This window comes from Pogonomyrmex barbatus, unplaced genomic scaffold (genome assembly GCF_055798465.1).
Source record: "Pogonomyrmex barbatus isolate J1 unplaced genomic scaffold, ASM5579846v1 scaffold14, whole genome shotgun sequence".
Taxonomy (NCBI): Eukaryota; Metazoa; Arthropoda; class Insecta; order Hymenoptera; family Formicidae; genus Pogonomyrmex; species Pogonomyrmex barbatus.
The window spans coordinates 674023-691754 of NW_028297110.1; the positions used below are offsets into that span (position 1 = coordinate 674023).

General features: G+C 29.5%; 3 protein-coding genes, 1 long non-coding RNA gene and 1 pseudogene across 4 annotated transcripts; all 5 read right to left on the reverse strand.

Moving 5' to 3' along the window:
* Positions 1-128: 128 nt before the first annotated feature.
* LOC105424918 (uncharacterized) lies at positions 129-3975 on the reverse strand (annotated as a pseudogene).
* Positions 3976-5160: 1185 nt separating this feature from the next.
* LOC105424920 (putative odorant receptor 71a) lies at positions 5161-7806 on the reverse strand. The gene is made up of 5 exons (XM_089072856.1): positions 7405-7806; positions 6488-6868; positions 5988-6192; positions 5483-5638; positions 5161-5297 (listed from the first exon to the last, which is right to left on the reverse strand). The coding sequence occupies exons 1-5, from the start codon at positions 7764-7766 to the stop codon at positions 5253-5255; spliced, it is 1149 nt and encodes a 382-aa protein (XP_088928982.1). The 5' UTR covers positions 7767-7806; the 3' UTR covers positions 5161-5252.
* Positions 7807-9601: 1795 nt separating this feature from the next.
* On the reverse strand, positions 9602-11909 carry LOC105424848 (odorant receptor 46a-like). The gene is made up of 4 exons (XM_011635309.3): positions 11536-11909; positions 10719-11129; positions 10077-10278; positions 9602-9781 (listed from the first exon to the last, which is right to left on the reverse strand). The coding sequence occupies exons 1-4, from the start codon at positions 11895-11897 to the stop codon at positions 9602-9604; spliced, it is 1155 nt and encodes a 384-aa protein (XP_011633611.2). The 5' UTR covers positions 11898-11909.
* Positions 11910-13637: 1728 nt separating this feature from the next.
* LOC105424847 (4-vinylanisole receptor-like) lies at positions 13638-15669 on the reverse strand. The gene is made up of 5 exons (XM_011635308.2): positions 15293-15669; positions 14540-14923; positions 14144-14345; positions 13836-13991; positions 13638-13762 (listed from the first exon to the last, which is right to left on the reverse strand). Exons 1-5 carry the CDS (start codon positions 15652-15654, stop codon positions 13715-13717), a joined length of 1152 nt encoding a protein of 383 aa, XP_011633610.2. The 5' UTR covers positions 15655-15669; the 3' UTR covers positions 13638-13714.
* Positions 15670-16381: 712 nt separating this feature from the next.
* Positions 16382-17329, reverse strand: LOC148937356 (uncharacterized). Its single transcript, XR_016138369.1, has 2 exons — positions 16930-17329; positions 16382-16857 (listed from the first exon to the last, which is right to left on the reverse strand). It is a non-coding gene; the product is annotated as an uncharacterized LOC148937356 (long non-coding RNA).
* Between the last annotated feature and the right edge of the window lie 403 nt (positions 17330-17732).

The window sequence follows — 17732 nt, forward strand, 5'->3', positions numbered from 1 at the left end:
TATGTATATATATATATATATATATAAAATATCTAAAAAAAGATAATGTGTAAATAATAAAGAAAATGTTTTTCTTTTCTTACCTATACTAATATAATTCAATGGTTTGTACATGTACGAGTTTGATGAAAAAAGTTGATAATAGAGATTGGATTATACTTTATAAAATGGATTACGTAATCAATAAATTTCATAATTTGAATCACACAATTAACATTAAATATGATGACATTTAACTACGACAAATTTTATATTATAATAATAATATAATAATCGCGAAAAAATTATTTCCATTTGCAAATCTTTCCAATTTTCATTTGGATTTTAACTGCAATGTAATACGTGCAATTTGTATTAATACAATTGTAAAGCAATATTTAAAAATATTTGTCGCACATCTTTATCGGAATATCGTTTCTCACAATTTTCGCTAGTAATACCACACAGTTAACAAATATTAATGCAGGTATGACATGTCTTACTGAAATTGAAGAAAGGTCAATAAATTCCACTTAAATGTAATCGAGTACGTCTTGCGACAGACTACGCATCACTTGTACTTCAATACTTACATACTTCAACTTTTTAACCCCGTTGCCATCAATTGTGGTCATTAAAAAATCAACATGAAGTCGTTTAGTCATTTATTGCGGATGGATGTTTTTTCCGTTCTTGCGGACACTATAATTGTGATGGTCGTTTTGCAACCATCATGCTATTCTTTACACGCGTGTTATTACTTTTTCTGAATAAAATATTTCTATTTTCATGTCCGTTAGAACAGAGAAAATATCATATTTCCCGCAAAGCCCCTTTTTCATTTTATTGCATGACAATTCTAGAGACAGTGTAACTATAAGAATAATGTATGATATACTAGGATATTTCTTACAAGTTAATTTTTTGCCTATTTGTTTAGTATGACAAGTGTGCGGGAAAATTATTGCATTAGCATTACACGCAATATAATATATACGGTATAAACGAAGAAATTATTTTCTTTTAATTTTAATACTGAAATCAAATTTAACATACGTATATAACTATAAAAGCTTCATTTAAGCTTGGCAGGAGCAATAAAATTATATTTTAGAAGTTTTCTGCGAACATCAAAAATAATTTCCGGAAGCTTTCATACGTCCATTATTGCGAACTCCTTGTTTCTAAAACGGCCATCTACCATCCTACTTGGGATTCTGCTTAACTTCTATATTGGGATGAAACATACTACTGAAATGATAGTATAAGTGAATACCATACAGAATTCTGACATAAAATATGATAGATCTGGTTAATGTTACTGTCTACTATAAACAGCAATTTAAACTCTTTAGGAGCTATATCTGAGCTTTGTGCTCTGTGGCTCCGCGCATACGTATGTCGTATGAATGTTTTCAGAATCGAAATATATAGAATAAGATTTGAAATAAATACGTAAAAAGAGAGAGGTGCGAAGATTTAATGCCACTAATTTATGAAAAACTACATAATTTTCATACACAAATACACTCCAATTGTTTATATTTCACTTTTGAAATATGTTGAAGGCTGAGTATGAAGTTTTTAAAATCTAAAAGAAGAATAAAAAAAAACGTTAGATAAACGTTAGACAATGTTAAATATTTCTTTATATTAATTACAAATGAATCAATGTTAATTTCACATAGAATATCACTCTAATATAACATTCAAAACATGCATCAAATAACAGAGCCAACGTTGCTATACGACTGCAAGGATAAAGTTATTAAAAAACTACTGGTTCTTATCGGAATTGTGCTACGTATCATAATCATCAATAATTCCTTTTTTTCGCTGACTGACAATAATGGCCAATCCATACAATATATAGCCTTTCCTACATTCAAACTCTGTCAAAACACAAATAAAATCAGTGCTTCATGTTAATACTGAATAATTATATCAATATGTTTAGTCTGTATTACACACATATACATAAAATTATACACACACGTACATGTACGTGTTCCACATACGTACTCTATGTATAATCATACAAAAGATGCTAGGTAAATTTTTATATTATTTTTACGAATAAATCTCATAAAAAATTGACTAGAGAAAAGATATTTGCATTATTATCTCAGTATTTGTTTAATGGAGATTAATGAGCGCGATAGTTACCTTAAGAATGACTTCATTTCCACACCAACAATATACATAGATTTGTATAAACATAACAATTGTATACACTAATAAAGATCCAGCTTCAAGCATATCCATAATATGCATTGACAAATAATATACGCATAGTACCAATATACTACCAAAAAATTGAACAAAAAGTATCTGATTGAATATAGCATTCACTATTTTAACATATCTGAAAAGGTTTTATGTTAGTTAGAGGGCAATTCCTTTGTTCTTTAATGAGCCTAGATCTAACTTAAATTTAATCTATTTCAAGATTTGCACAATTTATTAAGGAATAATCACACACATACATGAAATAAAATCGTCAGTTTAGAAGACTATTTTTTCGAGATTAAAATTAGAAAATTAATTTAAAATAATATCATCTTTTGAACTTTAAACAACTTTTTGTGATATAATTTTAGTGATACTGTTATAGGTGCAATGTTTTTTTAGATAAAGAAATTAAATAATACACATACACACACACACACACACATACACGCGCGCGCGCGCACGCGTATAAAGACATATAATATATATATATATATATATATATATATATATATATATATATATAATAAGTGAAAACGCATTCTTCTGACTCACTTGTAAATGCTGAGGTGATGATGTATACATTCCGATATTTCCGCTCTGTCTTTATTTAGCGAAGGAAGTGCATCTTTCCAATATCTAACCGTTTTACTATCAATTTATGAAGACGGCTTTCAAAAAGCTCAAGCTGTGCACACGTTTGCAGACACAATCCAAAAACTAAAGTGTCCGTACCGACATTTATCATTGTGGCGAAAATCACAGTTATAATGAAAGATGAAGCGATATAATCCAAAACATCAAAGATACATTGTAATCCCAGGGTAACCATATTCGATATGGTAGACGATCATGCATAACACTCAATACTGATCCTACTGTAACGCCTGTAACAGAGCTTGTCGCCAAAAGTGAATATTTTATCGAGTATGATCTGCAAATGTGAAATCTGCAATTGGATTAATCGAGATCAATTGGATTAATTTTCATATTTGTATAATGATTAAAATTAGGTTTGAAATTTGCAGAAATTTATAATGACGAAAGTCAGTATTAATACTCTTTGTACATGTTGAGACTTATGCATGGAATATACGCACGTAATACGTAATATGTAAAAAAAACATTTTTATCTAAAAATTTGTTTTAAAGAAATATTTTTTAATCTATCAGAATATGAAAAGATATCACATTCTTTGACATGACAATAATAATTCTCAGACATTTAATGAATAAAATGAAAAAATACTAATATGATATTTTTCATTGTTGATTAGATCTAAGACGAATGTTATATACCAATAGTGCTGTATTTTAAATAATATGAAAATATTCTACGCAGATTATATACTATTGATTGACTATTTGTTCCAATAATACGTGATAGCTATCTGATAAAATTATTAAATTTTGTTTGTATCGTAATCTCATCTTCATCACGAGGTTTACACGGTTCTGTCAGCAATACTTGTACCAAGTTGATGATCGCATTCCGACGTACCACAACGACAGATTTACAACACACTCAGGAACATTAGAGTATTAGTGGCAAAATCGATATTATTAACAACAAAAATTATGTCCATAAATTAGAATAACATTAAAAAATATGCCGAGAATATTATAATAAAGCTAAATGTATTATACAATAGCTTGGCGACATTTGATGACCACTCAATGGGTCGCCATTCTCACAAAAAGAGTATATTAAAAAATTTAAAGAAAGTATTTGCATATTTGGAGTTTTTCCTTTACAAATACCTTATCGATAGATTGTATTGAGATGTAACTTTTTTTTTATATGTAAGATATTTAAAAAGCAATTTAAAACGTTGTGAATAACATAATCTTTATACCACATATATTAATTGAATATTCGAGTCCATATATATATAAATAAATTATGCAAGAAATTATATTTCATATAGATGGCTGTATGATATTCTTTCAGATGAATTATGCCATTGGTAAATTTCACAAATTGATATTTGAATCATATACTTAACACTGAATATTTGATGTTACTGACAATTTGTTTATGGCAAATTTCATTTACATTAATACAAAAATCACGAATAATTTCATTCATCATCGCGGATGGACAACTTTTTTTTAATAGTAAATAAATGCAATTTATACACATGTGAACACTACTACATAAACAATATTTATAAATAATTATCGCGCACTTTTTTTGGAATACCAGTTTTCATATTTTCAAGTATAATAGTTTTACAACACAATTAACAAATATTAACCCTGTTATTATAAATAAAGTCTGTATAAGTATAATCGAGTACCTCCTATGACAGACTGCGTATATTGTTTTACATACTTTAACTTCTTAACTCCATTGTCATCAATTATTTCGTTATAAAACCGATGATGAAATCATTTAATCATTCATTATGGCAAGCATGTTCGTTTCCGCTCCTGTGTAAATATCTATAATCGTGAAAGTTTTTCTTCCACAACCACCGAGGATTGTCGTCGTGGGGAGTCATGTACATTGTTTCATGCGTTTCCATCGAATAAAATATTTGTATATTTTTACATTTATCGGAACTAGTAAAGTAGAATTTTTGCAAAAAATTACCACTTTATTGCATAAAATACAAGGCAACATAATAATATATAGTAGTAATATATAGTATATTTAGATATTCTTCAAGTTGACTGTTTGCACGTGTATATAGGCTATTAACTATACAAGGTAGATATATATCAATTCTGAACGCGATATATCACATATGGCATCACTTGAAAAATTATAAATATGTTTTCGTTCTAACATCGAAGCTAATGCTACTGCTACTTGCAACATCAAATCAATACGTGCATTTCATTAAATCGTGCATAAAATATACATATTTAATACGTAAGAATATGTATCAATACTCTCAAAATTGAAATAGAAAGATTGATGAAGAAAGATTGAAAAGACTATGTAAATAGAAGTTTGAAGATTTAATTTTATGTCACTAATTTATGAGAAACTACATAATTATCGTGTCAAATACATTACATTATTAGTTGTTCGTATTTCACTTTTGAAGTAGATTGAATGCTGAGTATGATGTTTTCAAAATCTAAAAAAAAAATTGAAAAACGTTAGAAAATGTTAGAAAATCAATTATGTACTTGTTAAAAATTTTAATCGTATTCTTCTACTATTGGCAGTAGCACGATGCTGCTGCCAATATCTTTTACAGAGTACCTTTTTAAATATATTAAATAATGATTCTGTTACCAAAATAACAGAACAGTTACTAACGTTGCTGTACGATTGCAGAGATAAAGTTATCAAAAAACTGCTGGTAAACTTTATAGGAATTGTACTACGTATCATAATCATCAACAATTTTTTCTTTTCATTAATTGACAATAATGGCCAGTCCATACGAAATATAGCATCTCCTATGCTCGTACTCTATCAAAATGAAAATAAAATGATTATTTTGTAATATCAAATTATTCTTTTAACAACGCTATTAGTATTAGTATGTATGTAAAATTATATATATACAATTAATAAATAATAATTAATAAATTATACATATATAATTGTGTGTGTGTGTGTGTGTGTGTGTGTGTGTGTGTGTGTGTGTGTGTGTGTGTGTGTGTACAGGTACATATATGTAGGAATAGCAGCACATGTACTATTTATTACATTACTTTCCAACATCTTGTGAAGATTTATTCGCATTATTCAAATAATTTTTCATTGTCTAAAGTAAAATACATGTTCTTCATAAAAATTACAAAGTATCGAGAGTTACCTTAAGAATGACTTCGTTTCCAGACCAGCAGTAAACGTAGATTTGTACAAACATACAAATTGTGTATACTAATAAAGACGCGGTTCCATACAGGTCCGTAATATGTGTTGACAAGTAATATACACTTGTACATAATACCAGTATACTACCAAAAAATTGAACAAAAAGTACCTGATTGAATATAATATTTACCGTTCTGGCATATCTAAAATGGTCTCATGTTAATCGTACGTTGCAAGTAAATAATATAATTGCTTATCTTGATATAATCGTATAACGTAATTTATATAACACTAAACATTTCGGAAGAGCTTTGCGTTTAATATTTAGTGAAATAAGCTATTTTATAATATTAACAGTTATGATTATAATCGAGGGCGGTCTTTAGACCTTACAGTTAAAACACACACACACACACACACACACACACACACACACACGCACGCACGCACGCACGCACGCACGCACGTACACACGAAACCTATTCTTATGCGATTCACTTGTAAATGTTGAGATGATGATGTATACATTCAGATATCTCTGTTTTGCCTCCGTTAGGTGAAGAAAATGCATGTTCTAAATATATAACCGTTTTACTAATTATCGATTTATGAAGTCGGCTTTCAAAAAGTTCGAGCTGGGCACACGTTTGCAAAAGCAATCCAAAAACTAAAGTTTCCGTGCCGACATTTATCATAGTGGCGAAAATTAAAGTTATCATTTGATGAATCGATATAATCCAAAATGTCAAAGGTACATTATAATCCCATGGCAACCATATTCGATAAGGTAAATGACCATGCATAACATTAAATATCGATCCTATTGTAACGCCCGTAACAGAGCTTGTCGCCAAAAGTGAATATTTTATCGAACACGATCTGCAAAGTAAGTATGGAGTCGAGATTAATTTTTGACTACTTTCATATTTGCAAAGTCAAAATTTATTTACCCTTAGAATGTACAGAAATTTAGTGACAAAAATTAATTAGTACATTTGTACATGAGCTTGTACGCGCGGAATATATAATATGTAATACGATTCTAAAAAAATACTTGTAATACTAATACTTGTAATACTTGTAGAAATTTATTTTAAAGAAATTTATTTTACAATTTATTAATATGTAAAAAAATATTATGTTCTTTAATGTGACAATAATAATTCTAAAATTCCTTGATAAATAAAAAAAATGCTAAAGTGACGCTCTCTTCTGTTGATTGGGTCCAGATTGTCAAAAATATAATAATAATAATTTATCATCAATAGTCTCTGATTCAAATTGTTATGAAAACATTTTACGCAGATTATATCATCAATAGTCTCTGATTCAAATTGTTATGAAAACATTTTATGCAGATTATATCAGATCAATTATCTTATTATCATGTTATACCAATAATATATGATACTTACCTGATAAATTTATCATATTTCGTTTGTATTGTCATTTCATCCTCGTCACGAGGTTTACATGGTTTCGTCAGCAATACTTGCACCAAGTTGATGATCGCGTCTCGGCGTACCACAACGACAGTCGCTTTACAACAAACGGCAACAATAGTCAGGAACATTAGAGTATTAGTGGCAAAATCATCGATATTGTCAACAATAAGGATTATATCCATAAATTGGGTTAACACCAGAAAATATTCCGAGAATATTACAATAAATGTAAATATACTATATAACAGCTTGGCGCCATTTGACGACCATTCAACAGGTCGCCATATACCACAAAAGGTATATATTGAAAAATTTAAAGAAAGAATTTGCATGTTTGGAGTTCTTTCTTTGCAAATAACTTATCGAAGTGTTGCACGAAAATGTAGTCTCTTTCTAGATAAGCATATGGATAAAATATCTAAAAAAGTGGTTTAAAGTATTGCGAAAAAATCTTTCAAATATACAATACATATTTGGATATGTAAAATAATTATGAAAACATTGAGTTAAATTTATACATACATATACCTACATACGTGTGTGTGTGTGTGCGTGTGTGTGTGTGTGTGTGTGTGTGTGTGTGTGTGTGTGTGCACAAATGTATACATAACAAGAAAAATTATTACAATATATATATATATATATTTTTAAAAGATTTATGCCATTGATAAATGTGATGTCACAAACTAATATTTGAATTCTATATTTAGCTAAACTATATTTAGCTAAACCATCATTTGACGTTTGACAATTTTTATCATATCTAACTTAATAATTTAACAGGTCACATATAATATTGAATCGGATTAAAAATGAGATACAACTGTATTTAACTATAATGCACTTCTCATGTATATGAATACTATGAAAACTATGAAACAATATTCATCTTAATATTTATAAATATTTAACGCGCACCTTTCTTAGAATGTTGTTTTTCACATTTTTAACTACTAATACAAAATGATTAATTGATACTGTTACCGCAAAGCCAATAAATTTCATTCAAATGTAATCGAGCTTGTCTCGTGACAGACTGCGTATCGTTTTACATATTTCAATTTCTTACGTCCATTGCCATCAACTACAGTCATTAAAAAATCGACATGAAATTGTTTAGTCATTTATTACGGAGTGTACGTTGTTTTCTGCTCCTGCTATAATTATGAAAGTCTTTCTGCTTGCAATTATCGAGGGATGCCGAGTCATACACATTGTTACGTTTCCCATCGAATAAAATATTTGTATATTTTCACATTTATTGGAACTAAGTACAAAGAGCTACATACTTTATTGCATAAAATACAAGACGACGTAGCAACACAAGCAATACGAGCAATGTATAATATATTTAGATATTTCTTAAGTTGACTGTGCACGTGTGTGTATATTGTCAACAGTACAAGGTAACTATCTATCAACTCTAAACGAACATGATACATAGGCATATCGGAGAAATTATTGTATCTTTGTTCTAATATTAAAGTAAAAATTGTTACTCTCCTCTCCCCCCTCCACCCCCCTCACCTTCGTGTGTGTGTGTGTGTGTGTGTGTGTGTGTGTGTGTGTGTGTGTGTGTGTGTATTCATTACATGCGTTTTGTATGATATATCGCCAACGTTTCATTTCATCCATAAATTTATCTTTGTCAATTATGCAGGATAAGCTTTTATACATAATATTATTAATTTATTTATATTACTTTTATGACAATATTTATTTTCTAATTTTTGCTAGTAATTTAACATTGAAATAACGAACAAGTTTACAATTATAAGTGATATAATTACAAGTGTTAAGCGCCAGTATCTCTACAATTTATTTAAAAAATAGAAATTTCAAGATAAATAACAGATAGAAATTTACACTATCTAATATCTATTTACCAATTAGCTACAATAGCTTTTATTATCATGTTTAAGAGCACTTTTCTTTACTTTTCATTCATGTCTCATTTTTGTAGTACATTAAATGCCGAATATGATATTTTCAAAATCTGAAAGAAAATAATTTTAGAAATGTTAATACAGAGAACTATGTGCAGTTGCTAAAATTTCCAATCAATTTTACAAGTCTTTTTAACAAATATATTTATCAACGTTACGAATATATAGACGATAAAATATAGTAATTGCTTTTTTTATAATAAATAGATTACATGATTTTTTTAATAAACGACAGTAATACTAACATTGCTGTAAGATTGAAGAGACAAAGTTATCAAGAAGCTACTGGTAAATTTTATAGGAAGTGTACTGCGTAACATAATCATTAACAGTTCTTTTCTATCATTAACCGATAATAAAGGCCAATTCATACAATATATTGTATCTCCTACGCTCATACTCTGTTAACATAAATAAAATAATTATTTTATACAAATATTAAATCATTTTATTAGATATTTTGTGTGTATGTGTGTGTGTACACGTCACATATACATGTTTTATAAATATTCGTTATATATATACATGTACTACATTATAATGTATGATTTAAATATAGAATGATTTCAAACTTGCGATAAGTATTGAGCTACTTTAAAAATTCTTATAGAATGTAATTGTAAAAATGTATTCGAAATTTTTTATCACTTTAGTTTACATAATAAATCTGTTTAAGACTAACTAAATCAAACTTACCTTAAGTATGACTTCGTTTCCGGACCAGCAATAAACGTAAATTTGTACAAACATGCAAATAGTATACACTATCAAAGTAGCTGTTTCAGACAGCGTACTATGTGTTGACAGATAATATACACTTGTACATAATACCAATATACTGCCAAAGAATTGGACAAAGAGTACCTGATTGAATATAACATTTACCGTTTTAGCATATCTGTAATGATACCATGTTAGTTAGTTGCAAGTTGAAAGTTTTTTTATTACATGTAATTTTTGCAATTTTAAGAATTGGTAAAATATTCGATAAATATTCTTTGCATTTGTTATTCATTAGATCAGCAATTTGAAAATAAAAAATATCGAATATAATTTTTTTAACATAAAATAATTCAAATTTCTTAAATTTATCAAATTTCTTTTAAAAAAGTTTTTTTCAGAGATCTATTAATAATTATCCATCAGTTCCAAATAATTGCGCCACACAATTATTCGTTATTTTTTATTTTTAAATCTTCTATCTTTAAATCTTCATCTTTCTATCAAGAATATAAACATAGCAATGTAAATAATATATAGCAGTAATTAATATATTAAAATATATTACAAAATGTAAATCAGATTAGACAAATGTAATGCAAAAGAATTGATTCTAACTTGTAAATCTTGAGATGATGATATACATATTTTGATATTATCGCTTTGTTATTATTTGATGAAGAAAGTGATTTTTCTATACATCTAATCATTTTATCTTTTATTAATTTTTCGCTAGTTTTGTTGGCTATTAATTTGTGTAGACGATTTTCAAAAATTTCAAATTGAGCACATGTTTGTAGAAACAATCCAAAAACTAGAGTTTCCGTGCCAACGTTAATAATAGTAACAAAAATCACAGTTATGATCTGTTGAATGGATGTAATCAAGAACATTGGAGATGTATTGTTAAAATTGTACGGTAACCATACGCGATAAGGTAAGTGACCTTGTATAACGTTTAGCACAGATCTTATTGTGACACCAGTAACAGAACTTGTTGCCAAAAGTGAATATTTTATCGAGCATGATCTGCAAAAGTATAATTAAGATTAGATTTCATATATTTTCTCAAGTCTCATTATGACATGATTTTAATGTCTTCCTTTTTTCGTTACAAAGTTTATAGGAAATTTTATTAGTCATTATAAAAATTTGATTATTATTCTCTGGTGGGTGTGTATATGCGCGCGCGCATGAATATGATACGATTCTGCAAAAAGAAATATTTTAAAAAAGATTTTAATAATATATCTTTGAAACAAAAAAGAGGCTCTCTACAAATCTCCAAATTTTGGAGATTTGTAGAGAGCCTTTTTATCGAAGAAACGATTCTCATAGTCAATTGCATTAGATTAGATTCGAGGTTTCAATTTTACGCGATAAATTACTAATGCTTTCCTATTAAAGTACTATAACAATGACAACAAACGCTTACCTGATAAATTTATCAAATTTTGTTTGTATTGCCATTTCATCCTCACCTCGAGGTTTACAAGGTGCCGTCAACAATACTTGTACCAAGTTGATGATAGCATTCCGACGTACTACAACGATAGTTGCTTTACAAGTAACAGCGACGATAGTTAAGAACATTAGAGTATTTGTTGCAAAGTCATCGATATTATCGACAACAAAAATAATATCCATAAATTGGGTTATCATCAAAAAGTATAATAAAATTAATACAATAGAAGTAAACACATTATACAGTAGCTTAGCAACGTTCGATGACCACTCGACAGGTCGCCATACACCACCGATAGTATACATTAAAAAATTTAGAGAAAACATTTGCATGTTTTTAACTCTCTCTATAATCGGTTTATTGATATGTTGCACAAGAATATAGCGCGCGTCTGGATATTGAATATGTAGAACAAATGATTAATAAAAAATTGTAAAAGATCCTTTTATATGTATTAATTATTTGTTAGAAATTAGATATCCGATTAGATAAAGCGGTTAAAAAAATAAAGTTTAATATGATAGTACTTTATAAGCTAAAAGTATAATTTTTTAAATACATAACACAATAGATATTAATTTCTGTAAGTGCTGTTCGCATTTCACATTCGTGCATTTTGCACCAAATTATCTAATTGCCACAATTATCTAATTGTGACAAATATTATAAGTATTTGACGCACAAATTGTACATAACGTTATACGGATTAATAATAGGACAATATTGTTTAACTATGTAAAATGTACTAATGTAATTGAGAGAAGAGAGAGAGAGAGAGAGAGAGAGAGAGAGAGAGAGAGAGAGAGAGATTACAAATAGAGATTACATTAATATTTCTCGCACACTTTTTTAGAATATTTTTCACATTCTTAGCAACATAACAAAATTAAAATGTAAAATTATTTCAATACCGGGGAAAGACAATTAAATTTCAACTATAATGAAATTCTACACTCGTATTGCAACAGACTACGTATGAATTCACTTCTTCAACTTCTTTCAACAACTTTATGCTATTAGTAGCTATCATTAGTATAGAACCTATTATAGTTTATTACGATGCACGTTTATTTTCCGTTTATGCGAATAACGTAATAATGGCTCTAGTAATGGATATAAAGGATATATGTCATACTTGTAACGATTAAGGGGTGCATTTACCCTTGCATCTAAACATATTGTCATATTCCCATCGAATAAAACATTTATTCATGTTCAGAAACGTTGTGGAAACAATTCAGTGAATAAAAATATAAGCAATTATATTTCTTTTATTTAGTATAGTAATATCAAGAATATGTTTAGTTTCATGATTTTATACGTAACGGTTATGTTGTGCTTTTTCATTTGTTTGAGAATGCAAAGAGTGCATTGTCCAGACGTATCAATAAAAGATGTGAGATGTTTTAGAAAAGATATTTGTTCTTTCCATTAACCACAAAAATATGATTATCTTTTTGCTTCAACCTATAATTATTATTAATAAATCACAATTAATTAATTGTTATTAATTGTAGTCTAAAGCTTGAATGTGGTTTGAAGTTTAATATTTATAATTTGAAGAAATCTGGATGGATCGGAATGAAATTATAGAATCTGCACGAAAAATAACTTCTACAACCTCTCTATATTATAACATACAATCTAATACAATTCTATATTACTAATTAATCTGATGTTTCCCAAAGCGCAAAGTTGTACGCAGAATTTATCATCACAATGAAACTATAATGCAAAAATATTCTGAAAGCTTTCTGCAATATCAAATTTAACTTTACATGTTTTTTAAGACAAGTTATATCTTGCATTCAAAATTATATATATTTCGAAAATGTATAAAAAATATTTAAGATAACTTTTTAAGAGATTTTAAACAAAATCTATAAACAATTGAATCAATATGAAAATTAATATGAAAATTTTGCTCGAAAGATGCGATCGACTGATTTTCATTTAATTCAGATTTATATTCATCATTTCATAATATAAATACTTCTATCAAATTAATTACATCGAGAAATAATATGTTATCAAATAAACCTTATGACACTAACCTTAATAAAATAAATATATTTTGCAATGAAAAATTTATTTATGATATGATATTATCGTATACACAGCAAAGTATTGCAAAAGAATACATAAAGTTTCAAAATTGTTGCAAAAGATTAAATGCAGAAAAAGATGCCTTCAAAAGCTGTAGAAAAAGAAATTGAGTAATACATCTGTATCAAAGATATAATAAAAAGATCTTCAACCTGTAAACTGACATTTGCATAAGATTCCAAAGTCAATGTTACCAAGAAACTACTGGTAAACTTAACGGGTTTTGTGCTACGTCTCATAATCATCAGTAGATCCTTTCGTTCATCGATTGTCATCAATATCCAGTCCATATGATATATCGCCTCGCTCATTTCAGCACTCTACGCAAGGAAAAATATTTAGAAAAATTGTGTTAACTTAAGAAACTGCAATTTATAGACAATAATCTTGCAGAGTCTTTTACCAGGTTTTTTCTCATTTACTAATACTACTTTCTATTCAAATAATAATTTTTAACAATAATAATAATTACCTTAAGCATAACTTCGTTTCCGGCCCAGCAGTAAATAAAAATCTGTACAAACATACTGAATATGAAAACGATCAAGGTGGTGACGTCTGTAAATGTCAAATGAGAAGACAGATGATACAAACATGAACACAACACCAATATACTGACGAAAAATTGAACAAAGATAACTTGGCTGAACACATCATTGATCATTTCGGCAAGTCTATAAATGTTTATACATTACATATATCACAAATAATATATCGCACTGCAAGTATAATCAGAAAGTTAAAAAACATATATTTACAATATATCATGCACATATCATCCACTATTTTTGATATATTTAATATATTTAGTAATGTAATATGTATGTATATAAAGTAATTTTATTAACCGTTTGCATATGACAAATACCTGATTATACACAGATGGTGGGAAATGTGTTCTGACAATTTGCCTGTTTGATGCGACGCATTATTCAACGAGTTTTTCCGAGATAATTCCTTCTCTCTACTTTTTGCCATCTTTTGAAGTCGATGCTTCAAAATTGCAAATTGTGCGCACGTTTGCAAACAAAATCCTAATATGGTAGTTTCTGTCGCAACGTTTACAACCGTGGCAATAATCACAGCTACAATCTCTTGAAGGGATGTAAACCAGTATAAAAGAAACGAAGTGCAGTGCCAAGGTACCCATGTATTAAAAGGTAATTGGCCGTCTAAAATATCGAGCATTCCTCCCGTCACAGCACCCATCGCCGAAAATGTGCATAAAACTACGTAACGCATGGAATATGATCTGCGTACGTTTTTTTTTTTTAAATTATAAACATATAATAATAATCATGTACTAATAAAAAATTATGATATGATAAGAGCGGCACAAGGCTGCGATAGAGGCACAAAATTGCTTCGAAATTGCCTCGAAATGATTTGATAATCCTACTCATTGTCAGTAAGCGGTGAGAGAAATATTAATTTTACAAATTGTACATAATTTATACGGATATTGTAAATGCGTATAAATTATGTACAATTGTTAGGTATTTCTACTGTAATTTGCTTATTTGTCTATGTAATTCTATTAGATGGCTGTATATACCACCAACACGTACCATCTTACCGAGACTAATTTGTTGAAAGTGCATCAACGATTGGATATACTAACCTGATTGAACGATCGAATTTTATCTGGATATTAATCTCTTCTTCGTTGCAAGCCCTGCAAGGTTTCTCTTGCAATATTTTGATCAAATTGATAATTCGACCGCGACGGAATATAGCAACAACCACTTTGAAAAATACGCTGATCATCGACATGAAAAATAAAGAACTCGATGCGAAATCTTCCACGTTATCGCTAACAAAGATGATATATAGCAAAATAGTCAGCATCAAATATATCAACAGATATATCGACATAAGGGTGAATAAGCTATACAGCAACTTGGAGCACTTTGAAGACCATTGGATTGGTCGCCACAAACCACTCATGGAATATAATAAGAAATTCAGAGATAATATCTGCATTTCTACAGTTTCTATAATGAAAAGTGCTAGTAGTTTTCATATTTGATAAACAAGATAAATTTTATTGTAAAACGTCTTGTGCCAAATGTTTACTATTATATAATATCATATTCTAACGTATACTATATTGTACGTGACGTTATTAAAAGATATACTTTACGGGAAAAAAAAAAAAAAAAAAAAAAAAAAGAGAGAACTCTTCTTTCGAAAATAGCTTTTTCCCGGTTATTTTCTTCAAATGTGTGCTTAATATAACACACACGTACACGCACACGCGTACACAGATTATTTTTAAAAAATATTTTTGTAAACCTACTTTTCGCAAATATCCTTATGCAGAATAATTTTGTACCAATTCCTTATGATTAGCGTTTTTAACAAAATGGAGTCGTGTGTATAATTATTTTTATTTATATGTGCATCGGTGAAAATGATTAATACGCAGCAATATAAGCGTACAAACGCGACAAAGGTTCGTAAGACACTATGGATAAATGCGTTTGCGGCAACCCTGTCGTTCCTATGCGGCTCAAAATTAATGATTCATTAATAACTTGATGTAACGGCATCTTGTCGATACCTTATACCAGACTTGTAATTATAACAATGATATCATTTAGGGATATAATTGAGGAATGTTGTCTCTTCCGATGAATTCCAACATATTGTACGTATTGCACATGTTCCCAGGAAATATTTTATCTGAAGAATTCTGACAAATATAACGTTTACTCGATTTATATATTTTTGCATTTTTTTACATTTACATCTTTGCCATGTATTGCGAAATAATATTTACTTCTTACAAATATCTCTTTCTTATTGTTTGGAAAAAATTTTCTCTAAGATCAATATAATACATGATATTGCGTCAGAAATATTATATATTTTACATATACATGCCACACATGTGTCATGCATGTGCGTATATAGTATATTTAATTTTGAATAAAAGAATCACGATTATTTTTTAATGAAGAAATTTATCAGTTAATTTTTTACCACCTTATTTTTCAACATAATATTTCTCTATAACCGTTAATTGTAGTCATTAAGAAATCTAAATTATAACGTTCGTAAGAATACAGCCGATATATTCACCCTCTCGTCGCAACTATAATTATACATCTGCGTTTATTTCTCGTCTGAAGCAGTCTGAAGCAAATATTTATCTGTCTCCTCGTGTCATCGTTTTCTCGTTCGCTAAAAGGTTTATTTTGTTTCAATATAAATAAGCGTTCGAGGTCTCCATCGAGATCTTTTGAATTTTCATACATTTAGATCGTGTTCACAGTTCACAGTTACCATTCCATTTTACTGTGTGTGAATTTTAAACGTATATACGCTTTTTAATAACGGTTCCGGTAACGTTACAAAAAGATCCTCTTTGACCGGTGAGACCGGAAGAGATGGAAACGGTTCGTCGGTTTCAAGGTAAATCACATTGACCGTGAGCGAAGCTCACCTCCTTAGAAACTCAAAGTTCGGACGTTTCTCTCCTTCCCGTCTTTCTCATTTCGCTCGCTACATCGCTTGTAATGTCTCGGTGACACACTTCTGATCTCGGAGCTGCTTTTCTGTGTTTCACCTTCGGCTCGCACAAGAGTTCAACGATCCATCCAAAACCGTGATCCGCGGTAGACGGGCAAGCAGGGCGGTAAGCAGGCAGGCAGGCAGGCAGGCAGGCAGGCAAGCACCGCTAGTAGGACACTGTCCTCAATAGCACGTTGAAAGTACGTGTGGTGGACGTCGGTGATCTTACGAATGCTCTCTATCGACCTGTATAACGTATCTCTGTGATGGTGCCCTCGGCGCACGAATAGACGGGCGGTTCATTATATTTGAAAATATAGCGCCTAGAGCTGACGCGAAATCGCTTCTAATGGGTGGATGAGCGAGTTGGTTGGTCGGTTGGTTCGTGTGCCAAACATCAAGAACGAAAACCTCTTCACCTCAATTAACACCGGCGCTAGTAGTAGTAATGTTGACTAGTAGTGGTAAAGTGGGTTGTAGTAGTAGTAGTTTGTAACCGATAGCCTCGCGCACGCGAGTTTCATACGTGCTCGTCCTCTTTACGT